Below are 23,589 nucleotides of genomic sequence, written 5' to 3'. Positions count from 1 at the left end.
GGGTGTGAGTGTGTGCGTATTTGTGTCAGTGTATCTGTCTGCCCTGCGGTGGACTGGTGTCCTGCCCAGGGTGTACCCTGCCTTGCGCCTGTTGCTTGCCAGGATAGGCTCTGGCTCCCCCATGACCCTGAATTGTAACCGTTAGAAAATGGATGGATATACTGAAGTTGTAAAAGACAGCATTTCACAGCTAGGGACTCGCTTTAACACTTGCCCATAGATATTGATTTGGACAATGTCCTGAAAAGCTTTCATGGTCAGATTCTAAGTTGAAAGCCTAGGGGAAAATCAAAGATTTTATCAGGTTTTCTCACATTTTTGCTGTTTCTAAATGGACATTATAGAAGGTAATATTAGGATTGGGGTGTGGGGGAAGCACTATGATAAACTCGAAATTGTATATGTGGCTGGTCAAGTGGTGAATGGGCTAGTAACCACAATGAACATGAACAAGTTATAAATTTGTTTTAAGCAATACAGCTTGTGCAGTGAGGCATTGCAACTTGCCAATCACACGAAAGCTCGTTAGGTGCACTTTTACCCAACGAGGTCCAGGTGGAACAATGCCTGATCAGGTCACCTTTAAAAAGGCCTTAATTCAAAGCTTAGGTCACTGTAAGAAGAAGGCCACACTTAATCAGTTTTTTTGTGCATTCCATAATGCCTCGGATGGCACCAGAAGCAAGGGAGAGGGCCATTGGCATGCTGCAGGCAGGCCTGTCATGTGCCAGTGTTGTCAGACACTATGGAGTAAGCCGCTCCACTGTGTCCCGACTGCAGAGAAGGTTTCAGCAGACCAGCAGGACAGATGACCGTCCAAGATCCAGTCACCCTCGGGTGACCACGCCAGAGCAGGACTGACACATCAGATCTGCCACCCATACTGCTGCTGAAACTGCCAGCAGACACAATGCCCGCATCAGTGACAGGACAGTGAGGCTCCATGCTGCTGGCCTTAGAGCAAGGCGACCTGTCAGAGGCCCTCTGCTCACACCTCCTAGACGTCACACCCGACTGGCTTGGGCCAGACATCGGCTGCGATGGACTCGTCAGCAGTGGCATCAGGTCCTCTTCACGGATGAGTCACTCTTCAGCCTGTTCCACCCAGACGGGAGGGCCAGAGAGTGGAGGAGGAGGTGTTGCGTTTCTTTTTTCCATCAGTATTTATACAACAACCCTTAAGGCACTGCTTACACAATTTAGTAGACACTCTTCAGTATAGAATTTAACAACACACTTAACTGAAGACAGAGTAGCAAGTGCTCTTCACTGTGAAGCTGTAGGAGCAGTACGGTTGTAGGACGTCAGTCACTAATGGAGAAAACGTGATTGTAAAAATCATACAGCCGCTCACGCATGTGTAGCTGTCAGTAACATGAAATGGTCGGATATGTAGGCAGCTGCAAAATGTTCGTAAACGCACTGACTGAAAACAATCTCTTTCAGACAGCTGTTTGTGCCCTAAGGATGCCAGAGCTCTTTACGTGTGGTGCAGACATGCACCAGCAGCCCGACTGCACGCAGCTGACCAGCTAGAAGTGGGAGAATCAAGGAGAAGTTCCAGGTAGGTCAGACTGTTCGAGCCCAGAGGAATTTAACCAGGACGCTGGGCATCACACCCCAACTCTTATGGAATGTCATGGGACCTTGTCTGATGCCTGGTCTGAGTGATGGTACCCTCTACTGTACACTGTACCTGTTCACAATACTGGGGAATTTGTTTTGAAAGCTGTGGTCCAAAAGGAAGAGTTACCCCAACACCTCTTACTTTAGCAGCCTGCTTTTCCTTAAGAGTCCTCTTTGCCCAGTACTGACCAGACTCATCCTTGCTTAGCTCCTGAGAGATGACAAGATCGGGCTACGGTGTGGTCATTCTGCTGCTTAAAAGGACCGCAAATGTAGGGTCTAATGGAAAAAGTATTTTTTTTTAATAAGAGAAATATGTATGACAAACACCATCCATCCCTGTAAGTCATAATTATTTTTCAATACTAATGTATAGTGTGAGTAATATTTAAAGCTTCTTTTGTACGTATCCTTATTTTCTGTTTGTAAATATAATGTGAGATGGAGCCCAATAAACAAGTTCCTTGTGACCTCCATACATCTTCGAGGGACACCATCTGTTAATGGCTTTATACTGTGCTTGCGCACCAGGGATGTAGTGCTTTTTTATACACGTATGCCTACACATATGAAGTGTCAAATCTGAGGTGTCCTGCGTGACTTAAAAAAAACAAATCCGCGCAACATTTTAGATTTTATATTGATGTCGCAAAGTTAACAACAGTGGGTGTAAAGGCTAGATTGGGCGGTGCCTTTATCATTCCTGTAAGTCTAGGTTAATGCCTTTTTTCCCCCCCAGTCCCTGAATAAGAAATTCTCAATGCATGCGGAAACAAAGTGGTCAAAGCCTCAGACTCCGTTCTGAAGCTTACGGGCTAAGGCTTTTAGTGCATTCGCGCTTTAATGCCACCCGCAGACACAGCTGCCAGAGAGCGGTCGTGAGTAAGGACGCAGACAGCTCTATGGACTTCCCATTCATAGCCCGTAAGACAAATCTCCTCGGACTTAAAAATAAGAGAGAGGGGGGGTGAGAATTGTTGGTGGGAAAAAAAAAAAGCAAGCGCATGCGCTCGCCGGAAAGCACAAGCGTCAGAGACGGACCGCAGCGGCGCTTGCAGATCTTGCATGTCAGACCGGAGCGGAGAGGGCTGGACGGCTGAGGAAACTGTCCGAGGGGTGGGGGGGACGAGGTAACAGAATGGGGGTTCGGGGGGATCGCTGTCTTGCACCCCGGCTGCACATGAATTAAACCCGGACAGAAGACAAACCCGTGGCCCGGCAGGTGGGGGTGACTCGCGTCATTTCGACTGGAAATTCAGGGTTGTTTTCTTTTTTTTTATCCTTGCTGCATTTTCTTTAAACTGGTTCAAGGAGAGTAAAGGGAGGATGAAGAAAGGGGGTACTTGTACTCGACAGAAATAATGTGAACGCCTGACAAGGTGCGCACCAATCCGAAGTGATGAAAACGGAAAAACAGGACGGTATTGCCGAAGTGATCTGCAAGGGTTATTTGTGTGGGCAGAGGACGGGTCGTTTCTTTCATCACCATTCCTTACACGCGTCTGCGGATGATGGAGAGTTTAAATGGCACCAATAACGAGAGCAAGCCGCAAAACCACCAGTTAGTGGAAAAGAAAAGACTGAACAGAGCACCTTCCCCTGCGAGACCATTCCTGAAGGATATACACTCCCGGTCGTCTGCCAAACCCCCGGCCGTCCCTCCCAAATCTCCCAACCTCTCGAGCAAGCAGCAGCAGCAGCAGCAGCAGCAGTCAACAGGGCTCCTGGCATCTCAGAACCGCCTGTCCAGGCGCAGCATCTCCGGCGCGAAGGGCAAATCGGCTCCGGCAAAGAGCGCCGCTAAGACCGCGGTACCCAAAAAGGCAGCTAAGACCAGCCAACACGGGACGACAGAGCCGAAACTCGCCGGCCACAGCTCCGGTAAAGGGAAAAAGGAGAAGAGATGCGCCGTGGCGGAGGCTCCCCGGGGTTCACCTGGCCAGAGCTCCTCGGTCGGCGCCCCAGGAGGAGCCGGGCTGGGCAGGAGCAGCCATACGGACAGCAGCTCGGACCTGTCCGACTGCCCCTCGGAGCCCCTGTCGGATGAGCAGAGGCTCACCCAGGCGGGTAGCAGCGATGCGGAGTCTGGCTCCGGCTCCGGCTCCGGCTCCGGGTCCAGCGACCGGGACCCAGGGTCGGGCGATCACCAGCCTCTCGGGGCGGCCGCCGCCGGGACCTACGGGAGGGCTCACAGCCTCCCCCAGGTCGGGGAGCCCCCGGCCTCGGTGTCCCAGATACCCGCTAAAGAGAGGGTGTCTTACCCGCTACCTGCTCCAGGACATTGCGGCGAAACGGAACCGCCGGGAAGGAGCCCCGGCAAACTGGACTTGAGACCGGGCCACCCGAACACCCCCACAGAATTCATGCTGCGGGGCAGCAAGGGATTGATAGAAGAGGACTTGCTGAGGGAGGTCGAGGACTTGCGTTCCGAAAATGACTATCTCAAGGTAAATGCGAATGCGTCTGAATGGATCCCTTCAGCACCGCGTCTGTGTGTCACTGTTTTTAACAGACCTGCTCACGGAGGAAGGCATTCGCCGACACTAACCGTTCGCCAAAAAAAAAACCAAAATAGCGGTACCACAACTGACGCATGTGCCACACACGAGACACAGTGTAAACCTGTACATGAATCAGTTCTGTGGTCCGTGTAAGCGCTTATAATAATATAGGCCTTATCGTCTTTATTTACGCGTTAAAACTGGGTAGCAATCAAGTTCTTTACATGTTCTTTTTTGTTTCCTTTTTTTTTGTCAGCCTGGATAGTTACGCATTAATGTAACTATGGGTGACTTAAGAAGATGCTGGTTTGCGTTTTCCTCTGCGAGCACTACAGCACTGTTATTACACATTATCCCATTCTCACAGTATATCAGCACACTGTGTGCTGTATGTATTGTTGGTGTTCAGAAAACGCCAAGGCTATGCAATGCGTTACGCAGCACCGAGAGTGCAATTACTAGGCTCCGCTTAGGGACATCTGCTTTTCTATTGGTTTTAACCCTTTTGGCGCATAACAGAATTGTTGCTTTCTTTTTTCGTCTCAAGAGCGCAGTGGAGCTTACGCCAAACTCAGCTCAATTAGCTTTACTCTTCGTGTTGCCTTTTCCCCCCAACGGCAGCCTGTAATAACTGAATTCTCTAATTACCTGAGCACTAATTGTTACTAGTTTGTCATTATTGTTGACATCACAGTGTCCCGGTTTGTTTTGTTCACTTCTTTATGGACCTTTGAATACTCGTAACACCTCGAAACTCTAAATAGACTCGCATGCGCTTCGCTGCTTTCCGTAATTGGTCTGGAAAGCGACTACGTACAGTACGCAGATGTTAATACTATTTCGATCATATGTATAGAACCGAGGCGATAATCCAACCTTGTAGCCTTTTACATTAGCGAGTGACTTCAAAGATTTAAAATGGATATTTTTGCCACCACACTGCGATCGCATTTTATGTACTGTATGTCCCGGCACTGCAAGAAAACACGTTTTTTTTATGCAGCTAGTGAACAGCTATGGGCGTATAGCGTCTCGCAAGCATCTTGTAAGATATTTCATGCGGACATCACAGATGACACCAAAGGCGTGCTGAAATGCTGGCTCCTCTGTAGAGAAGAAAAGAAACAGCGCTCGGAGACGTTGAGGTGGCGAATCAAGCTATGGTGTATATATATTGTATATATATATATTTTAGAAGCTACATTTAGCCGGAATTATAGAGATACATATAGCTCTCAAATGACTTTTTCAAACGCTTACATTTTTAACCAGAATCTGACCTGTATAAACCGTTTATTGTACCAGAAGGCTACTCTGTATTTAGTTAAAAACAACGCAGGCTAGCTTCCCTTTCACATGACCAAATACAAATGAACCAGCTCGGACATGAAGCTGTGTAGCGAGTATGTCGTATGTTATTGTCAGTTACGTGTGCACTACAAAATGGATATAGCAGGACATGGGTAAAGTTTTTTTTAATTTTATGCTCGCATTATCAATTACAATTTCACATTTTATCTCCTGTAAATTATACCCCAGATGATGTGAAAGGCCAGACAGTTTGTACTTGTGAAAGTGTGTTATTTCATGGTTAAGTGCCACCATCTGTCACCATAGTCTAGGACTGTTTCCCCAGCAGCAGTGCTTACAGTTAACTTAGAAAAGCATCACTGATACTTGCGGTATGTCTTTTAAGCTCATATTTCATAGTTGAAGAAACTCTCAGTCATGTGACATACTGTATTTGTGCCACTGGAAGGAGATATAAGGTCTTCTAAGAAGCACATACTTGTTTTTAATGCCTTGTATCTCTAATGCTTTTATACAATTAATTACTTTCTATCAAGATGATAAAATGCAAATAAACTAGCTTTTGGCCAGATATATACAAGACATTTCACGCACAAGGTGCTTTGTGAATTAGTGTTGTGTGCACTATAACAAGCATGATCTGTACAAATGTCCGCTGGATTGTGGAGCACGTGATCAGTAGCCCAGGTTTTTAATTGCTTTATTCTTCTGCTGGCTAGGAAATGATATTAGAATGCTCCAAGCAAAAATAAACGTTTTCAGTTTTCAGACAAGCGTATTTGCTTTTGAGAAGCACATTAATCTTCATCCCTTCTTATGTGGACAAGTGATATAATTGGTTTCACTGGTTATACACAGTAGCAGTTGGCAACACAATGGCCAGGTCCCCAAAGACACGGTAACAGTCAACTACTTCCAGATGTAGTATAGATAACAATGGCAACAGTCCTGTGGAGTCTTACTAGCCAGCTGTGTCCCTACCATTTGTATTGCTCAAAAGGTCACAGACGTCTCTGTCTGTGTTGGGAAGCAGAATAGAGCCCAGTTAATGAGTTCAGTAGATTTTGAGTGCAGTGAACAGCTGACTGTCCAAGGCAAGCTGTTTACATTTTCAGCCAATTTAAGTGTCTTTACCATCAGATAAGTCTTTGAGATCCATAGTAGCTTCCTTGCCAGTCATAAGAGAAAAAGACACTTCATCTTGGAAAACAAACAAACTCATATGTTATTTCTCTGCGGCAAAGACACAGTAATCTCGTTAGATTGTGTTACCTTTGGCAATATTTTAAAAACTGTTTACATCGGTTTCTTATACTGATTAAATGAAACATGATAATAAATGATATTCTGAAACAGTTTTATTTGTTATGCAATAATCATGCCTTAGTAGTACTGTTCAATTAATGTACTGATGAAGCAATAACTAACTGTAGAGTAAATTGTTTAGATGTGGTCAGAGTTTCGCACAAGTGTTGCTCCTTTGAAACAGAAGCTGTCCCCATTTGGAAAGAGTCAGTAATCATTCCTATTTATTCAATATGAACACTCACCTCACATGACGACTGTCTGACAGTCCAATATTTTGCTTCACAAACTGCTGTGTCATATCGTAATGAGCAATACTAAAAAGTCACTTAAAACCATATTTCTCTAAAACCTTAAACACAATAATTAGTCATGCTGAAATTTGCTTCTGGTCCTTTAAAACCATTGACTTTGATGTGCTGTGGTACACGTGGCCTGAACAGACGTGGTGAAATTGTGATGTAGCGTGAAGAGGTATGGGTGGCAGGACAGAAACAGGAGAAAACGTGGCAAGTAAGGTATCTACACAGAGTCGGCATAGAGCCACTGCCAGGAGTACCCTGCAGAGCTGCGATGGTTAGTCTCTTAAAGACTGACTTGATCTTCCGCATCATTGAGAGCAGAATGTTTCCCCAACGCCAGCCTTCAGGCCCTAGGGTTTAGCAGCCTTTCCTTTTTTTTCTTAAGGTATAAATAGATCTTCACCTAGGAAAAGTTTTAGACGCTGGAGTAGGTAGCTAGAGTGTGTCAGAACGCATAGGCTGCAAAGTAACAGGTTGAGTTTCTTTTCTTTACCTTTCAGCTTGGAATTAAACTTGACCTGTTCCTACAGTAGGGAAAGATTTAGATTGATTCCATTAAGATTTAACTGGACTGGTTTCCTGTACCTCTCCTCCAGAACCTTCAGGTACCTTCAAGTCGAAGAGACTTAACCTGCCATGTTTCAGACACTGAGGACGAGCATTGGGATACCGGTTGCAGATAATGGTGTACACTGCTGAGTTAAAGTCTCAGACACGATCACCAGTTAAAACACGGGAATCTTTTAATAGGCGGGTCCCAGGAAAGCAGACACAAAAGCAGCTGTAAGTTAACAAACTGGTGCATTACTATAGTGCAGGGGTTTAAGTCAAAATCACCACAAAGACAAACCAAGAAGCCTAGCTCGTCTTTGAGCTACTGACTACACTTCTTTCTGCGTCTCTCCCTCTAACATACCAGGCAGACAAGCTGCTTAACTGCTTGTGAACGCTCTTCTCAAATTTGCATCACAGAGCCGCCCAGTCCTAGTGAAGAATCACAGGATTCTTTCTTCTCTCCTGGTTCTCTCTCTGCTTTGGCAGCGTCAGCCTGTGAAAGTTCTAAACCGTCACCTGACCATTCCAGTTCCAGCAACTGGTCAGGTGACTGAGAACAGCAGGATAATTCCGCCACAGCGTTCTGGGGAACGTAGTTCAGGCTGAAGCTGCCACCTTGCTTGAACCAGCCATCATCTCTGTACTCATTACGAGCGTCATCAGCATAGTGCTCGTAATACTATTATTATGGCTGAAGTATGAGCATAGTTCATCTTGAATTCACATTGTTCAGAATCTACAATATAATCTACAAACCACTCACTTGATCACAACAACTCTAGTATACTGTACGTGAATTTTTGCCAATATGAAGTACAGACTGCAGTAGGTAATCCATCGCATTCACTGCCCATCCATTTTCTAACCGGTTTATGCGATTCAGGGTCATGGGGGAGCCAAGGTCTATCCCAGCAAACAATGGATGCACGGAAAGATACACCCTGGCCAGGGCGCCAGTCCATCACAGGGCATTAATCACTTCTAATTGTGTCAATTTCAGGTGTTACTTGTCATTAACGTTGTTAGTTCTTCTCTGCACATCCGTAAATCTGAAAGGCTAACTATTGTGCTACAAAACACAAATCCGTTAGGATTAACGGTTTAATTTTGGATACAATTTTAGTATATCACCATAAAATATATTTCTGCATAGAGAAGGATATACTATACCCCTAATAAAACATTGAGTGAAAAGAGTAGGGCAATGTAAAAAGTCTAAAGTCACTTTAAAAGTCACTCTGCCATTTAGGAGCTATAAAGCATGAATTTGATTTCCATTACATACTGTCCATTAATCTTAATTTCCCTTTATGTAGGAAGCCCTGACACACAGAGAATTACAGCAAGCAATGCCAGGTCTCTATAATATTAAATGTAATCTTTTGTAATTCCTCATTGGAAACAGCCTGTTACTGACTTCCATCATTGAAAACGTAACTCTGAATTGTGTTTTCTTGTTTATTAATTGTTCTATTTCAGTTCTTAGCTGGTGACCAGTGAAATTGGGAGTGTAAACTGCTATCTCTAGCAGTTTATACTATATAATGGGTATAATTTGCAAAACACCTTCAGACTAAAATTATGAGACTTCCATGTAGCTTTTAGGTACTGTATGGTTCAATATCAGACACCATGGTTATTACTCATTCATAGAGAGTAAGTATACAGCACTTGGATCAGAAAAAAAGTAGAAAAAAAAATGGTTTCAATGTAACAGATACAGTATAACACATCTGTTCAACACATTTAAAAGTTAGCAACTTAATTTACTGCTTTTTAATGACTGACATAGCGATGGCCCCCAAAAAACTCATACCCACTACAAGATGTGTTGCTTCTAAAAGATTTTAAAAGAAAAAGAATGTCTCAGAAATCCAGGAAGGAATTATTGTTAAGGCTGTTCTTCTCACAAACAAAGTAGTCCAAAGTTAGGAGTGGCTTTTCATTACATAACTCGTGTAACAGCAGTAAATCCAAACACCTCAGACCTACTGGTTCCCAGTGTAGGGTTGTGTTGACACACACATGTCCTTCCTCTTCCTTTGACTAGGCAGTTTGGGACAAAAGAACATTTTGTGGAAGAAAAGCACAGCAGGAGCACAGACATATTAATATTACAGTAGTTTATTTCTGAGCACGATTCAGGAGACTTAAATATCCAGTGTTATAATGTGGAATTCTTCCTAATTGCTCAGAAACGTATCTGACTCCTCATGAGTAAACATTCCCTGCAGCATTTCGGCTTCAGGTCTTAGTCAGATTTTAAATTGTTGTGTGTTTTTGAAGGTCTTCTGCGAGACGCAGGAATTAACACTGATTGATGTTGACGCCTCTGGGTTTTCAATATGAGAGCTTAGCAGTTGGGGTATAATAAGTCAGAGCCTACTGGACCTCATGTGACGTCGATTAAAGAGATCTTAACATTTCAACAGCTAATCCGCAGTAGGGTGCCATGCCACAGCCTATCAAGAATAACCTCAATGACAAATCAGCTCATTATAATATATAAATGTCAGAGTATAGAGAAATTATTTCAGCAGGAAGGTTCTGTGACGATTTTTCTCATTGAGAAAGAAAGTGTGTTGACGCTGAATTGACTATGTGAGATGTGCCGCAGAGGGTTGACTGCTTTGTGTTTGATTAGCCGAATTAATCTTACTTTGGTTAAAAAGAAATTAAGTCAGTCAGCAGGAATACTTGCAAAAACTTTTAACGTAAAGCCGCACCATGATGTCACGAGTTTCACAATCTAGAATTGAGAACTTATCGAATAAAGACAGACTAAGCCCTCCAAGGAGAGAAAATGAGCAATGGTCCAAGAGAACTGTGACTAACAAAGGGAAATAATTGCAATGGATATAAACCACATAAAATGTAAAATAATAAACAGAATGATAAATCATACTATAAAGGTATCCACAGGGTATTTTATTCCCCTTACCCTTAGATGTTCTCTTTTTATTTTCCATGGTATAATTTGAGATTTTCTTTCATTTTTCCTCAAGAGCATGGCGGGAGTGGGGTAGGGAGTAGGAGTGGGCAGTGCTGTAGTATTTGTATCGAGCTGCAGTAGTGTGATTTCTGAGACTGCCGGGGTTGGGCCTCTTGCCTGTGGCGGGAGGAGGTCACTTCCGTGAGGTGAACAGCCCATGTGGACCTTTCAGGACGAAGTGGACGAGCTGCGGGCGGAGATGGAGGAGATGAGGGACAGCTACCTGGAGGAGGACGTGTACCAGCTCCAGGAGCTGAGGCGGGAGCTGGACCGAGCCAATAAGAACTGCCGCATCCTGCAGTACCGGCTGCGCAAGGCGGAGCAGAGGAGTCTGAAGGTGGCCCAGACCGGCCAGGTGGACGGGGAGCTGGTCAGAAGCCTGGAGCAGGACCTGAAGGTGAGCTCTTTGTGGTCATATCACCGACTTGAATGTGAGGTTGGATATCGCTACTCAGACTTACAGTGCCTTACAAATTCCACCCGCAAAGAAATGGGAAACTTGAACTTTACTGCCGTATGTAACCAGTACATGTACTGGTACAATGGAATTCTTACTTACAGAAAGTCTCCCGATCGTTAAAAACAAAGTGTAAAACACAAAGTGCAGACAGTGCATCAAGACAATATACAAACACACAGTAGACAATGTACAAGTCAACAAGTAAACAGTTCGAATGTAAACAATGCAGACATGTAAAAAAAGACTGCAGATGTGCAATAAATACAATTACAATGAGGTAGCTGGTGTAGGCGTGGTCAGAGGGGCGTGGCCAAATGTGTTCGCCAATCGCACTGCTTGTGGGTAGAAGCTATTGAGGATTCTGGTGGCAAGTGTCGGTATGCTCTTGTATCTCTTGCCTGAGGGCAGTGGGGTGAAGAGCTCATGCCCAGGGTTGGGACTGTCCTCTCTGATGGCCAGAATTCTACCATGGCCGCGGTCCTCGTAGAGCTGTGAAACATTGCAGGACAGAATAATAATTTTTGCGGATTCTTTTATAGCCATGCCCCCAAGTTGTGGAGGTCCATGACCATTTGTCTGTAGTCTTTGAAGAGCTTTCTGGCCTTAACCGTGATGGCGGATGCTACTGCTCATGTCCTCCATGTGTTACAGCTCCTCCTTTTACACCCCAGGAGCACAGGGCAGCTTTGAAGGCCTCTGTATCGTTCTGGAGGCTTCCCCTCCACTTCCACAGAGCAGCATGTTTCTGCACATTCATTAAAAATGTATTTAAAGGGATCTTAGAGGTGTGAATCAAATCCTCCTGTTTTCAGGAATTCAATATATTATTTCTAAAAACAGGACTTTGGTCTGTGCAATGCTGGTGTGATCACAGTATAACTATTAGAACTTCATTTTTTAAAGGAAAGGAGACAAATGATCCAATCTGTGCCTTGTAAGTGGTATAAGTGGACCAGTAGGTGTCACTCTTCCCCGAGGACAAGAATTTCAAACCCCAGTGCCCCAACATGGAGTCCGAGGGTTCTGTGTTGTAGGGGGTGCCTACAGCGTCCTCCAGATGAGAGTTTAAACTGAGCTCCTGACTGCTTGTGGTCATTAAAGATCACACGTTTGTAAGAGCAGAAGTGTGACTCTCTTTGTCTGGCTGGCTAAATTCCACGTTGGTATTGCACAATTTGGCCTCCCTACACTTCTCTCTTAATAACAAATACATGCAATTATTATTAATTATACCCGCATAAGGTAAGTGAGGACTCCTTCACAGTGGTGTGCTGTGACCATCGACAGGGTGTGCATAGGAGAGATTTCCAAACAGCCTGTATTAAATATCATTTTAACTGACAAGATTAAAATGGGACGAGGCCTTTCCCCTTTTCTCAATTTATGAAATGATTTCACAAGCAGTAAGAGGGAGAAAATAGGGAGGACGTCTGATTGGAAACGTAAATGGAAGGGCTGAGTTTGTTTGCACAATGAAGTGATGTGGATCAAGGCATTTGGAAGAACTAACAGAAGAAATCAGACTCATTTCTACCTGCCTGAATTCCTGTCACATGTCTGAATTGTAAAGTCAGGGCTTAATTAGTAATCTCTGGACTTTGCAATTCCGCTACATAAATTAACATTCCTTACTTACAGTATATTATGATATACTATGATACAGTATGATAACTTCTTTTGAAATCCATATTTACATGAAAGAACTGATTCAAATGCAATCACAGGTTCTAAGACTCACATTTTCAGGTGACATTTCCTCTTCTCCAAGTCTTGGAATTGTAGTGAAAACAGTCATTCGACTGGCAGTTAAGCACAACCCAGTTAATGGCATTTTGCTCTTGGCTTGTTTTCATTATTGCACGAGATACCTGTTGGTTTAGCAGGAGCGTGGCTGCAGCGTGACTGGAAATCCCTGTTATCTCTGCTCTGCCGGAGGCTGTACTGTGCCACAGGTCAGCTGTGTGCATCAGCCTGGGGAGTCCTGGCCGCAGCTGGCTGTGGAACCTGTGTCAAGCTCTGAAGCTGCGCCTCAGCTAATTAAGAGTCTTTTGTTTTCTCGTTTGCAATCTTCAGAAGAGTGTTCTGGTGGGAAAAGAATGCATCAGGCCCTTCGTTATTGTTGTTCTTTACACTTTCTTGTTAATTCATGATCTTTCTTGTTGCTCACCTCTGTCAACCCCAGAATAGAGGCTATATTTTTAGAGTATCTATAGTATCTGTTTTGGAGTATCTATACAAAAATGATAATCGGCCTCAAACCAGAACAGGGAGGGTGAATATGACTAATTTAACACCTCTGAGGTTGATATATTTGGGAAAAAATGGGAAAAATAAACTTGTTGAGTGCAGCGCATCGCCCTTGCTGGGATTCAATCACGGTCGCTCCTGGGCTCAGAACATGCACAGAGATGCTCTTTAGAGAGCGGTGAACTGTGCTTCACAAAAAGACCAGGTCTTGTCCTCAGGAGAATCCTACACTGGGAATTCAGCAGCTACTTAGAAGCTTTGGATCAAAAATATGTTGTTTTTTTTTACTTGCTTTGTTTCCAAACTGCTGTGCCACTCCATCCAGATAATCAGCTATGACCTTTAAAGCACTAATATTAGAATTTAGTCTGCACAGAGGTACACAGGAGCTCTTCTGGGCAGCATGTAGGAGTGCTGGTTGGGGTTTGGGTTCTGGACTCCAGCCCAGGGATTCAAAACTGGGCTCACAGCTTGGACCCGAACAAAGTACTTGTGGTAAATGTTCTGCTGTGGAGATGCGTACACTCTACAAAATGTAATTGGAAATGAGACATCGTTTAAAAGATGTCTGAGCACAGTGTCCTTTCCATTTTTCACAGATGCCATCCAGTTGATTTTTTTTGGTTGGTTTTCATCCAAGGCTTCTAATACCTACAGTACTTTGTCTGGTTAAAGTCACATTAAATATGCTGTATTTTTACGTATCCCTTGAAGGAAAATTAAAATGGAAAATTTAAATAAATGTGTATTGCTCTACATTTTTACTAGCACATCAGACTGAGCTGCAATTGTGTTAAATAGGTAGACATGTCTAATACATCTCTGATAATATTTGCCATTGGCAAAGATTAGAAATGGTTCTTAAAAAATAAACTGTAAACTGTGTAATGAGTCTCACTCTCATAGTTTCCCTTTACAGATGTTTTATGATTCTATAAACCAGATGAATGTTTGGGTTGACTGCCCTAAGAAAACACATTTGTGAAGCATTTTCGTAAAGTGTAAAATGTAAATAGTGTGTGAACAGTTAACATGTTTTAAATCTTCATAAGTTCTAAAATTGAAAGTCTGATTAATTTTGATGGCCACTCCGTTTTTTTTTATTTCAGTATTGTCACAGTTTCAAACCATTCTTGACCAGTGCTGATACATCAAGGTTTGGTTTTTACCAAAGAAATCATAAATAGTGATCCTGAATTCTCACTGTGGAGGCTATTTAATTTACAACTCATTGGAATAGTAGCTAAAGGCGGAGGGGTGGCTCTGTGGCTGAGGATCTGCGCCTGTGGCTGGAAGGCTGCCGGTTCATATCCCACGGCCGGCAGAGGAATCCTACTCCGTTGGGCCCCTGAGCAAGGCCCTTCACCCCAGCTGCTCCAGGAGTGCTGTATAAATTGCTGACTGTGCTCTGACCCCAAGCTTCTCTCCCTGTCTGTGTGTCTCATACAGAGCAGGTTGGTGTATGCGAAAAAACAAATTCCTAATAAGAGAAATTGTGTAGGGCTAATAAAGTGATCTCTAAAGATTCCTGGCCTAACTTACTGAACTTTAATAATGCGTTTCTCCAGCATACTGATACAGCATTTCTGAATTGTCAGGAAATCACATTTGTGCTCTGTGAACAGGTTGCCAAAGACGTCTCGGTTCGGCTTCACCACGAGCTGGAGAGTGTGGAAGACAAGAGGGCGAAGGCAGAGGATGAAAATGAGCTCCTTCGCCAGAAGATCATCGAGGTGGAGATTTCCAAGCAGGCGCTACAGAACGAGCTTGAGCGGGTAAAGGAGGTCAGTACACCTGTGGAGCCCGCTGGTCAGCTGGTCGCTATGTTGTTACTGTTAATGGGCACATTTCATGAGACACGGATACTGCGACAGGGGTCAGCAGAAATGGCTGGACTTTTCCTGTTCCACAGAAGATGGGCTCGTGTAATACAAATGGAATTGCTTATTTATTGAAATGTGACATTGAGAAATTTAAGCATCTGACAGAAGCTGCTTGTGGTGTGCTTGTGTGCGAGCCCCTGTTGGCGTGATGGTCACAAGATGATGGGGAGCTATTCTGGGTTTATGTAGGCCAGATTAAACTAATGAGAGGGGACAGAATGGCAGGTAGAAGCCAAAGTAGAAAAGGGACATATGAACACACTTGTATTGGCTAGATGTGCATTTTATGCTATTTTCACAAGATAACTGTGATATAATAATTACATACCAAAATACGACACTCATGATGTCAAAGAAGAGATAATAACTCTAATCCCACCTATTCGTTAATAGGTCAGGTATTGGTGCACCTTATGTCATTGCTCTCGGTTTGTGTAATTTTTATATTTTTGGTTTGATATAAAAAGGATACATTTTAGCTGCTGTACTGATTATTTTTTTGCAATACCCCGATTTTTCAACCCTGGTCCTGGAGCAGCCTGTTGTCTGCTAATTTGGTTTTCATTCCAGCTGGACTATCGACATACACTTAATTGAAATGTCAGCTACACCTATAATAGTTTTTGGCACCTAAATAATTGTAATTTTGAAAGGTACTTAGATGTATGTCTAAACATTCAACAGCAGAAGAATGTCAAAAGGAAAAGTCTAATAAAGGCACTTAAATGAGGCTGGGAAACTGCTGTACTAATCTTTGGTGTGTTTCTAGATCTACAGTAGGCACACAAAACTTTTGTGCTCTCTTACCAAGATGGGGTTGTTAGTTTTTTTATGAACAGATGCCCTTTACTAATCCTAAAGGATGATTTTGCTTCAAATATTATAATATTTAATGCAGTAAAATATTTTGAAGCATGTAGTACTGTGAAGGTGAGATGTGTGGGTTGAGAATGAAGTTGTAAAAAAAGAATGAAATGTGAACCTGAAAAATGTCTTACCACCAGCAGAGCAAAGCATCGAAAGCCTTGATGTCTTCACGGTTAAGAACTGATTTGGCAGTGGCCAAAACAGACAGACCATTTTCTGAAGAAAAATGATCTAAAAGAAATAAGTTACAATGTAAACACTAAGTTTACAATGTAAGAACTAAGATGCACAGAACTGTTGTTGGTTAGTCCGAAACTCAGGAAAAAAAAGGAAATATCAGAGAGACTGCACTGAAGAATTCAGACTGTTTTAGTTTTTATTAGTTTTCCACAGGTTCGTCAGAGACACAACGGGGCTTTGCATTCATGGCTTTTCTTATTTCTTGCTTTTTTATTAAATCAAAGAATTTTCAGTCCCTTTAATTTACTTTTTAAATGAAGAAATGTCAATGGGCTGTTTGATATTGGCAGGAAGTTGTGCTTTTTACGCCGGTTTTCTGTTATCCAGAATGCTGTGTCTGGGCTAAAAAAGAAAAAGTTTTGTTTGTTATTTTTTGATTGTCAGGGATCAAGTTAGGAAATATGCCATTTTGTTTTCCTAATTTGCTGGCCTTGACAAATTGGAAGAGGTTTAGTATCTCATTTTCTGTTGAAACTACATGGCATGTGTGGTACTGATGATCACATGCGTACAGAAAGGAATGCAGTACAGCTACTTTGAGCAGGAAGTTTAGTGAAATGATCTCAGAGAACACTCCTCTGTACTCTCACCCATTAATCCCAGAACAGTTTCTTTTAAGCAAACTAAAAATGACAGGACTGCTATACTGCTGGTCTGATGGAGTTTGGTAATTGAATCCCGATTTTGTCGTTGTTCATGGTCCGCTGGATGTCTCCGTTTTTCTTAAGACCCAGTAAATAACCAAAGCAAGATAGACTTTGCTCTGCAATTGTTATGCTTTTTCATTGATATCTGGAGAAGCAAGCTTAATAATTTATCTTTTATTGGCGGTGGCTCATAATAAGATAAGACATTGATGGGTTTGTTCCTCCGTGATCAGGAAATGTAAATGCTAAGGGTTGTAGGAATATATGTAGAGCAGCTGAGGAAAGCTCTTTGGCCCAGCCAGCTGCATCTTTGTGTGTGCACATTATTCCTCAGGTCATTGATTCAAGTCTGGTCGCTGAGCCAAAGAATAGAGCCCAGCCAGTGTGTTTGTAGAGAGACAGAAAGCTGTGGGCTGGGTGAATAGCTTGAAACCATGTGAGGATTAAGGGACCAGCAACAGCTGCTCGGAGCTGTGCACCCGGGCTATTCTCAAACGACATGGCCGGCTTGGGGGCTGTTGGGGAAGAGGAAGAAGAAAAGGGGATTTATTTTCTGTCCAAGTGCCTTTTCGTAACAGCTGATGGTCCTTTTATCAATGCTGTCGCAAGGTAGAAAGATAGATACTTTATTGATCCCGTGAGTGAAATTGCAGTGCACCAGCAGCTTAGCGCAGTCAACACAGCACAGCGTAACGAAATGATACAATAATACAACAATACAATACAGTCAGGACAGTCAGGGAGAAAGAAGAGTTACCCCCTGTCCAGAATATACAAAGAACAAACCAGAACAGTACACTAGAAGTTGTATTGCACATTATAAATATAAATATAAATATAAATATATTGCACAAGTCCCCAGCATATATTGCACAAAAAACAAAGAACAGTTGTAGACGGGAAAAGCCAGATGTAAGCAGAGTTTACTGTTCAGTCCAAAAACAGGTCAACAGGTCAGAAGCAGACATCTACTGCTTTGAATGTACTGCTATAGAAAGAAAGACCTGCTGAGCTTCAGTGGGCTGCCAGATGTGAGTTGCAGGGTGATATGATAAGAGAAGATCAGATAAGATCACTTTATTGGCCATATATAATTTCTTGCATTAGGAATTTGTCTTTTCACATACCCCAGCTTGCTCTCCATGAGACACACAGACAGGGAGAGAAGCCTGGTGTCAGAGCGCAGAGTCAGCCATTGTACAGCGCCCCTGGAGCAGTTGGGGTTAAGGGCCTGGCTCCGGGGCCCAGTGGAGTAGGATTCCTCTGCCGGCCGCGGGATTTGAACTGGCAGATCCTTAGCCACAGTGCCACCGCTCCGTATGGCTGCTGGCATGTGAATTTCATCATACTGACATATTCCATTCAGGACGTGGTCCCAGCTTGCGTCTTGTATTCCTGGAAACTGTCTGCAACATTTACCCGAAGGAGCAGCTTCCTGACGGGGTAGAAGGGTTGTATGAATACTTGTTCAAAACTACGATTGACAATACTGTGATTGACGATCGACACTGAAGACCTAAAACATATAAGGAAGTGTAATAACTCCCTCATTCTTTTAATTCTGGAAGGGAATTCGGAAAGGGAGATAGTCTATTATAATGCTTTCACTGGTAACTTCAAACCTTGAAGCATGAAATAATTCTAAAAGCAGTATCCTTGGTAGTGGAGGAACAGGAAGGATTATAGTAATACAGTATGTTTTTTTGAGAATAATGAAAATGAATAAAACTCAACAAATTTGTTTGTGTTTCGAAGTTTGCTGCTTGATAAATGATGAGCCTTTTTGTTGCATTTTCACACATTCTACAAACATACTGTATATAATTGTCAGTTAAGTGTAAAATATATTTGGTGAATTGCATCTCACCTATTTAACATCCAGTAGTGTTTCGGGCCAGAAAAGTATCCCGATCCAGTTCAGTGTAATTTCAGCACGGATGTCATTTTATTTTCTCTACCGGGGAGACAGTAACCTTCCTCCTGTCTGGAAACAGTCCCTGTGGGCGTTGCTGCAGTCAGCAGAATTAAGAAATGTTGAAGCTGTGGTCAGTGGCAAAGGGTTCTTTCAGCAGAGCCAGGTCATTATTGCTTTCTGACTTAAAAATCAGTTGAAAGAACAGAAAGCAGATTTCATCTCTCTCTGCCTGTGTTGGTTTGGGGGATGCCAGGGGAGGAATTTCATTGACCTAGTTAGCTCTGTCTTGATGCACTGGAGAACAATCTGAACACTCCACCTTCTTCATCATGCATGTTCAGACCTGACAAATATACAGTACCTTGTATGTGGCAATGGATTCTCTAATGCTATTAACAGTGCTTTTATTATTCATCAGTGAATGCAAAATTAATATTTAGCATTATTAGGGTTTAACTAAATATTAATAAGGTTAATTAATTAATAAGGTTTAACCAAACCTAAACTAAACTCAAAACTGTAAAATTAAATTTGTTTAATTAAACCATTAAAAAATGACTTGTTTTTCAGACTGCTATCCTGAAATTCATTTGTCCCATATATTGCCTTTAACAACAGCCAAAATGACTTTAATGCGAATACTGAATTGTATAATTAATCTTATAATTAAAGCCGTATCTCACGGCAAATCTTGAAATCTTGGTAAAAGAACTTCACCAAAAGGAAACACAACTCTGTTTTCACATACAGTATATGTTACTGTGCAACAAATTTAGTTGTGCTGTCGAAGAGATATGGTGACTGAAAGCAATCAGATTTAATTAAAAGCAGAATTCTTTTACGGAAGAACAATAAAATGATACAAAAACGCGGGTTCATTAGACTATCAAAACTGGGCGGGTGTCAATGTGCTTTCTCTTGTCCTTGTCCAGTCTAATAGGCAAAGTCAGCTGTGGACATTTTCACATTAAGCAGTACTAAGTGAGTATTAGGTTATGGAGTAAAACCTTAAAAGCTCACATGAGCAGAACAGGGTGAAGCTGGAAACATTGCTAATTCATTACATCACAACACAGTTTCCTTTGTCTTTCCACCTCTGCACCCCTTTGAATCGAATAAAGTTATGTTCTGTCAGCACTAATTATTCCTCGTGCGCGCAGACTGCTCACAGTCACCAGGCGTTGTAAGCTTTCCCTTGACCACTGTAGCTGTTCACAAAGCCACTAATTAAGCATTCATTTTCCCTGCAAGGAGCAAAATCACTTGCAATGTCTTCGGTAATTGCACATTTATTCATTTGTGTCACCTTTGAATTTTCAAATGGGAAAGATCTCAGTTTTTATGTAAAAAAGTGAAGTGCAGGAGTTAAGAGATTAAAAAAAGTGTCATGGGCCTTATTTACAGCATATTGCTGTACTGACTGTACTGCATTAGTGATGCTCGTGAATTCTGGTCAGTTTCATTGGAAGATCGACAGTGCTTCTATATCACCTTCAATATTGAGGAAAGTATGTACAGTATTCTTTCAATGTACTGTATATTGTGGAACAAGTAGAGGCTAATTCCATGCTGAAAATTAAGTTAACCTTAATTTAGCCTTTTTATCTTTTATATTGCACAAGTATAGGCGGTTAACCTATACTTGTACTTGTGCAGGACCCCACTCTAACAAATAATAGTATATAATATCATCTTAAAGAGGCTCTTCAGGCTCTCTTTCCAAGTTTGAAATGTTGGGGTATTTTATCCAGTTTTGGTTCACGTTTTATCAAGTATTGCCAAGCGGTGTACAAGGTAGCCCCACCAGCATTTAAATGTTTAAACTTGCTAGCTTTTAGAGAAAACCCTCAGACAGAGCTGAAAAGCCAGCAATCAAACTTTGTCCAGCTTTCAAAGTGAACTGTAGGACAGAAAATTACACATTATTCAGTATTTCCGACAGTAAAAGTTTCTGATAATTGTTTGTATGAATTATATTCACTCTGCAAACAGTAAAAGCATTGAAGAATAATTCATTTTTGCTCGTGGGAATGGAATATTATTTGACTATTTTGCAACTTTAAATGGATCAGTGCTACATGTAGGGCTTTGATTTAAAAAGATGACATAGTATAAAAAATGAAGTGAAATGTAATGTATAGTAGAATGTAGGATGCTCTGTGAGATTAAGCTTCTCTTTAGAGTTTAGTTCTGTTTGTCAGTTTACGGCTTTGTTTCCAGAGCAGGGAAAATAGAGGAATAAGACTGGGACCAATATAAAACCTGTAAGGAAGATGTGCAAGCTAGCACATGAGGAAATGGGCAAGAAAACAGCAAATCTAAGCAGATTGTCGTTTCATCTAAGAAATTCAATTGTAAAAATCAGAGAAGGTTGATATAAAATGCAATTTTGCAGACCCGCAGATAGATACTTGGTCTCAGAATTTGTTTGAAAACTCAGTTTTCAATTGTCTGACTGCTGCTACACCCATTCATAATTTTGTATTGAGTTACTACTCCAGTTTCCCGTAAAAAGGAAAGATTAGATCACTAAAACTTTTTAAACTTTTAAAAATGAAACTGAAAACATCTTAAAAATGTCCTCTATGACTGTTTTATGATTGTTGTGAGCAGAGCTGGTGAAAGACACAGCCCAGCAGCAGTTCTTTGTTCCTCTGTCTAGCAGAGATCTGCTTTTCTCTTCTTTTGTCAGAATAACTCTTACTCTCACCAGATCCTTACTGCTACAGACGTCTGTCGGGGCGCTTGCTAGAACACCAGTTACCTCAAGTACTCGAGTACTGATCTCCGTGAATGACTTGGTAAAAGCACTGAAAAAGTGTGGATTCCAGGTAGTTTCAGTTTGACAGAGAATCATGCTGTATGTTTACATCGTCTTGAAACACCTGTATAATCGGAAATATTTAAACTGTCAAATATCAATAATTTAATGTTTAAATGTAATCGAAGTGTTCTTGGTTACATCGTTAGATTCATATCTGACACAGTTAGACCCATGTGTTAGTTTTTTAAGCCTTTCTACAGTATATGATCAGTTTCATATTTAAGAGCTCGTGATTGTAACATACTATAACATATTACTGACACATCGGTTTGTAAGTCATAACATGGTGTTCAATAAAGGTTCTAATTACAGAATTATTACAAAATACAGTCATTAACCAGCACAAGATGTGCAGCAAAGAATTTTATAGAAAAGAGGAAAAGTTTTAATATTTAAATGCAATGTCAGGCTATCCAATGGTAACTACCATGGTATATAAGTGTGGCACTTTTGATTAAGCAGTCTGCTTGAAGCACAGCTAGTGTGCAGTTATGATTTTCTATTTTGCTTAACATATGTTCTGCAATAATTTGGAATTTGCAAGCCATTTGGACACCAGCAGACAGGGTGAATACATGTCAAATGTAGATTTTTGTTAATTAAATACCACCGATGGTCTGCAAACACCGGCAGTATTTATGTCCTTGTTCTTTCGTAACAGATGTCTAAATGGCCAGTTGATTTAATACTATTCGGAACATGAAATGGCCTTTTATCTAACATTGCAGAATCCTACAATAAAGATACCTACTATCTATAATCATGCACATCCTCTTATTAATATAATGTGGTGGAGTATTATGCAATGCAAAATCACTTGTTCCCGTATACACTGATGAAGCAATAGTTTGTCACTCTGTGGCTTCTGTCATTCTGAGAATCATTCTGCTTGACCAGCTCTCTGTGGTTTCTAACATACTGGGAGCTGTTAAGGCACTGTATAATGCCTGCAACCATGTCCAGCGATGACAAGGGAGGACTACATTATCAGCATTAATGAAGCTGTGAGGCTGCAATGATGCAGCAGCGGTTTCTTTTGAAACAAATGGTGGGAGGAGCTTTTGTTTTCATGTTTAGCTGAGCACAGAAAACAGCGCTGAAGCCTCTGATGGGTTTAGCCCACTTCTTCCAGCGTTCCAAGGCACTGACTCGACAGCGTGCACTGCTTCAGGGGCCTGGAAGGGTCACTGGCAGGTCTGATCCGGCCGACTGGGCTGGTAATTAGGATGCCAAGGCCATTCCTTCGCCTCCCTCTTCAGAAAGGCGGAGGAGAAAGAAAAGGCTCCACTTGTGCAAAGAAGAAATGCGCGGCTGAAAAAAGGTGACATTTTTGTAAATGAGACAGGAATGCTTCTCGATTGCTCCGTTTGAATTTCCTGGGTAGGAGAACTCGTGTGGCAGCTGAGGGGAATTAAAAGCCAAAAAGGATCTGGGAAGGATTTCAACGGAGCAGGAAAGATAAATGTGTGGCTTTGTGTTATTCTTCATCTTCCCTCCAGAAGGCGAACCCAGCCACACACTGGTGTGTTAGAGGTGCTCTTTCCAAAGAAACAATGCTTCTCCACAGGCTTATTATTGAGTGCAAAAATATAATCAAATAAAATCAACAAGTGCCGTTTCAGCAAGACCGTACCACGTCCTGGGTCAAACAAGATATGCAGGCAGGTCTCTAAGCCATTTTCAATGGGTACAGTTTTGAATCGAGTGTGTTCTATTGTGATTGTGGTTTTTAGAGCTGAACTATGACCTGAAAGTGGGAAAATATAGAACATTTGCTATTTAAGCTCAATCGTTAGTTTCCTAGGCCAACTGAACTTGGAAGCTGTGTGTTTTTTTTTACAAGGTGCTTGTGTGTGCATTTTTATTCAAGCCTAACCTGCTGCTTTTGAGATTTCTCCTTTTTCATTTCTTTTT

General features: G+C 42.1%; 1 protein-coding gene across 2 annotated transcripts in view; it reads left to right on the top strand.

Moving 5' to 3' along the window:
* Positions 1–2,673: 2,673 nt before the first annotated feature.
* mtcl1 (microtubule crosslinking factor 1) overlaps positions 2,674–23,589 on the top strand; it is a 77,481-nt gene continuing 56,565 nt past the window's right edge. For both annotated transcript variants that reach the window (XM_088918377.1, XM_088918376.1), the window contains exons 1-3: positions 2,674–4,073; positions 10,765–10,989; positions 14,925–15,083. In XM_088918377.1, the coding sequence (XP_088774503.1) occupies positions 3,135–4,073; positions 10,765–10,989; positions 14,925–15,083 (1,323 nt within the window). In that variant the 5' untranslated portion in view covers positions 2,674–3,134. The remainder of the gene's footprint in view (positions 4,074–10,764; positions 10,990–14,924; positions 15,084–23,589) is intronic.

The sequence above is a fragment of the Atractosteus spatula genome, chromosome 6 (genome assembly GCF_055471065.1).
Source record: "Atractosteus spatula isolate fAtrSpa1 chromosome 6, fAtrSpa1.hap1, whole genome shotgun sequence".
NCBI classification, from domain to species: Eukaryota; Metazoa; Chordata; class Actinopteri; order Semionotiformes; family Lepisosteidae; genus Atractosteus; species Atractosteus spatula.
This window is presented reverse-complemented; position numbering and strand designations above follow the sequence as displayed.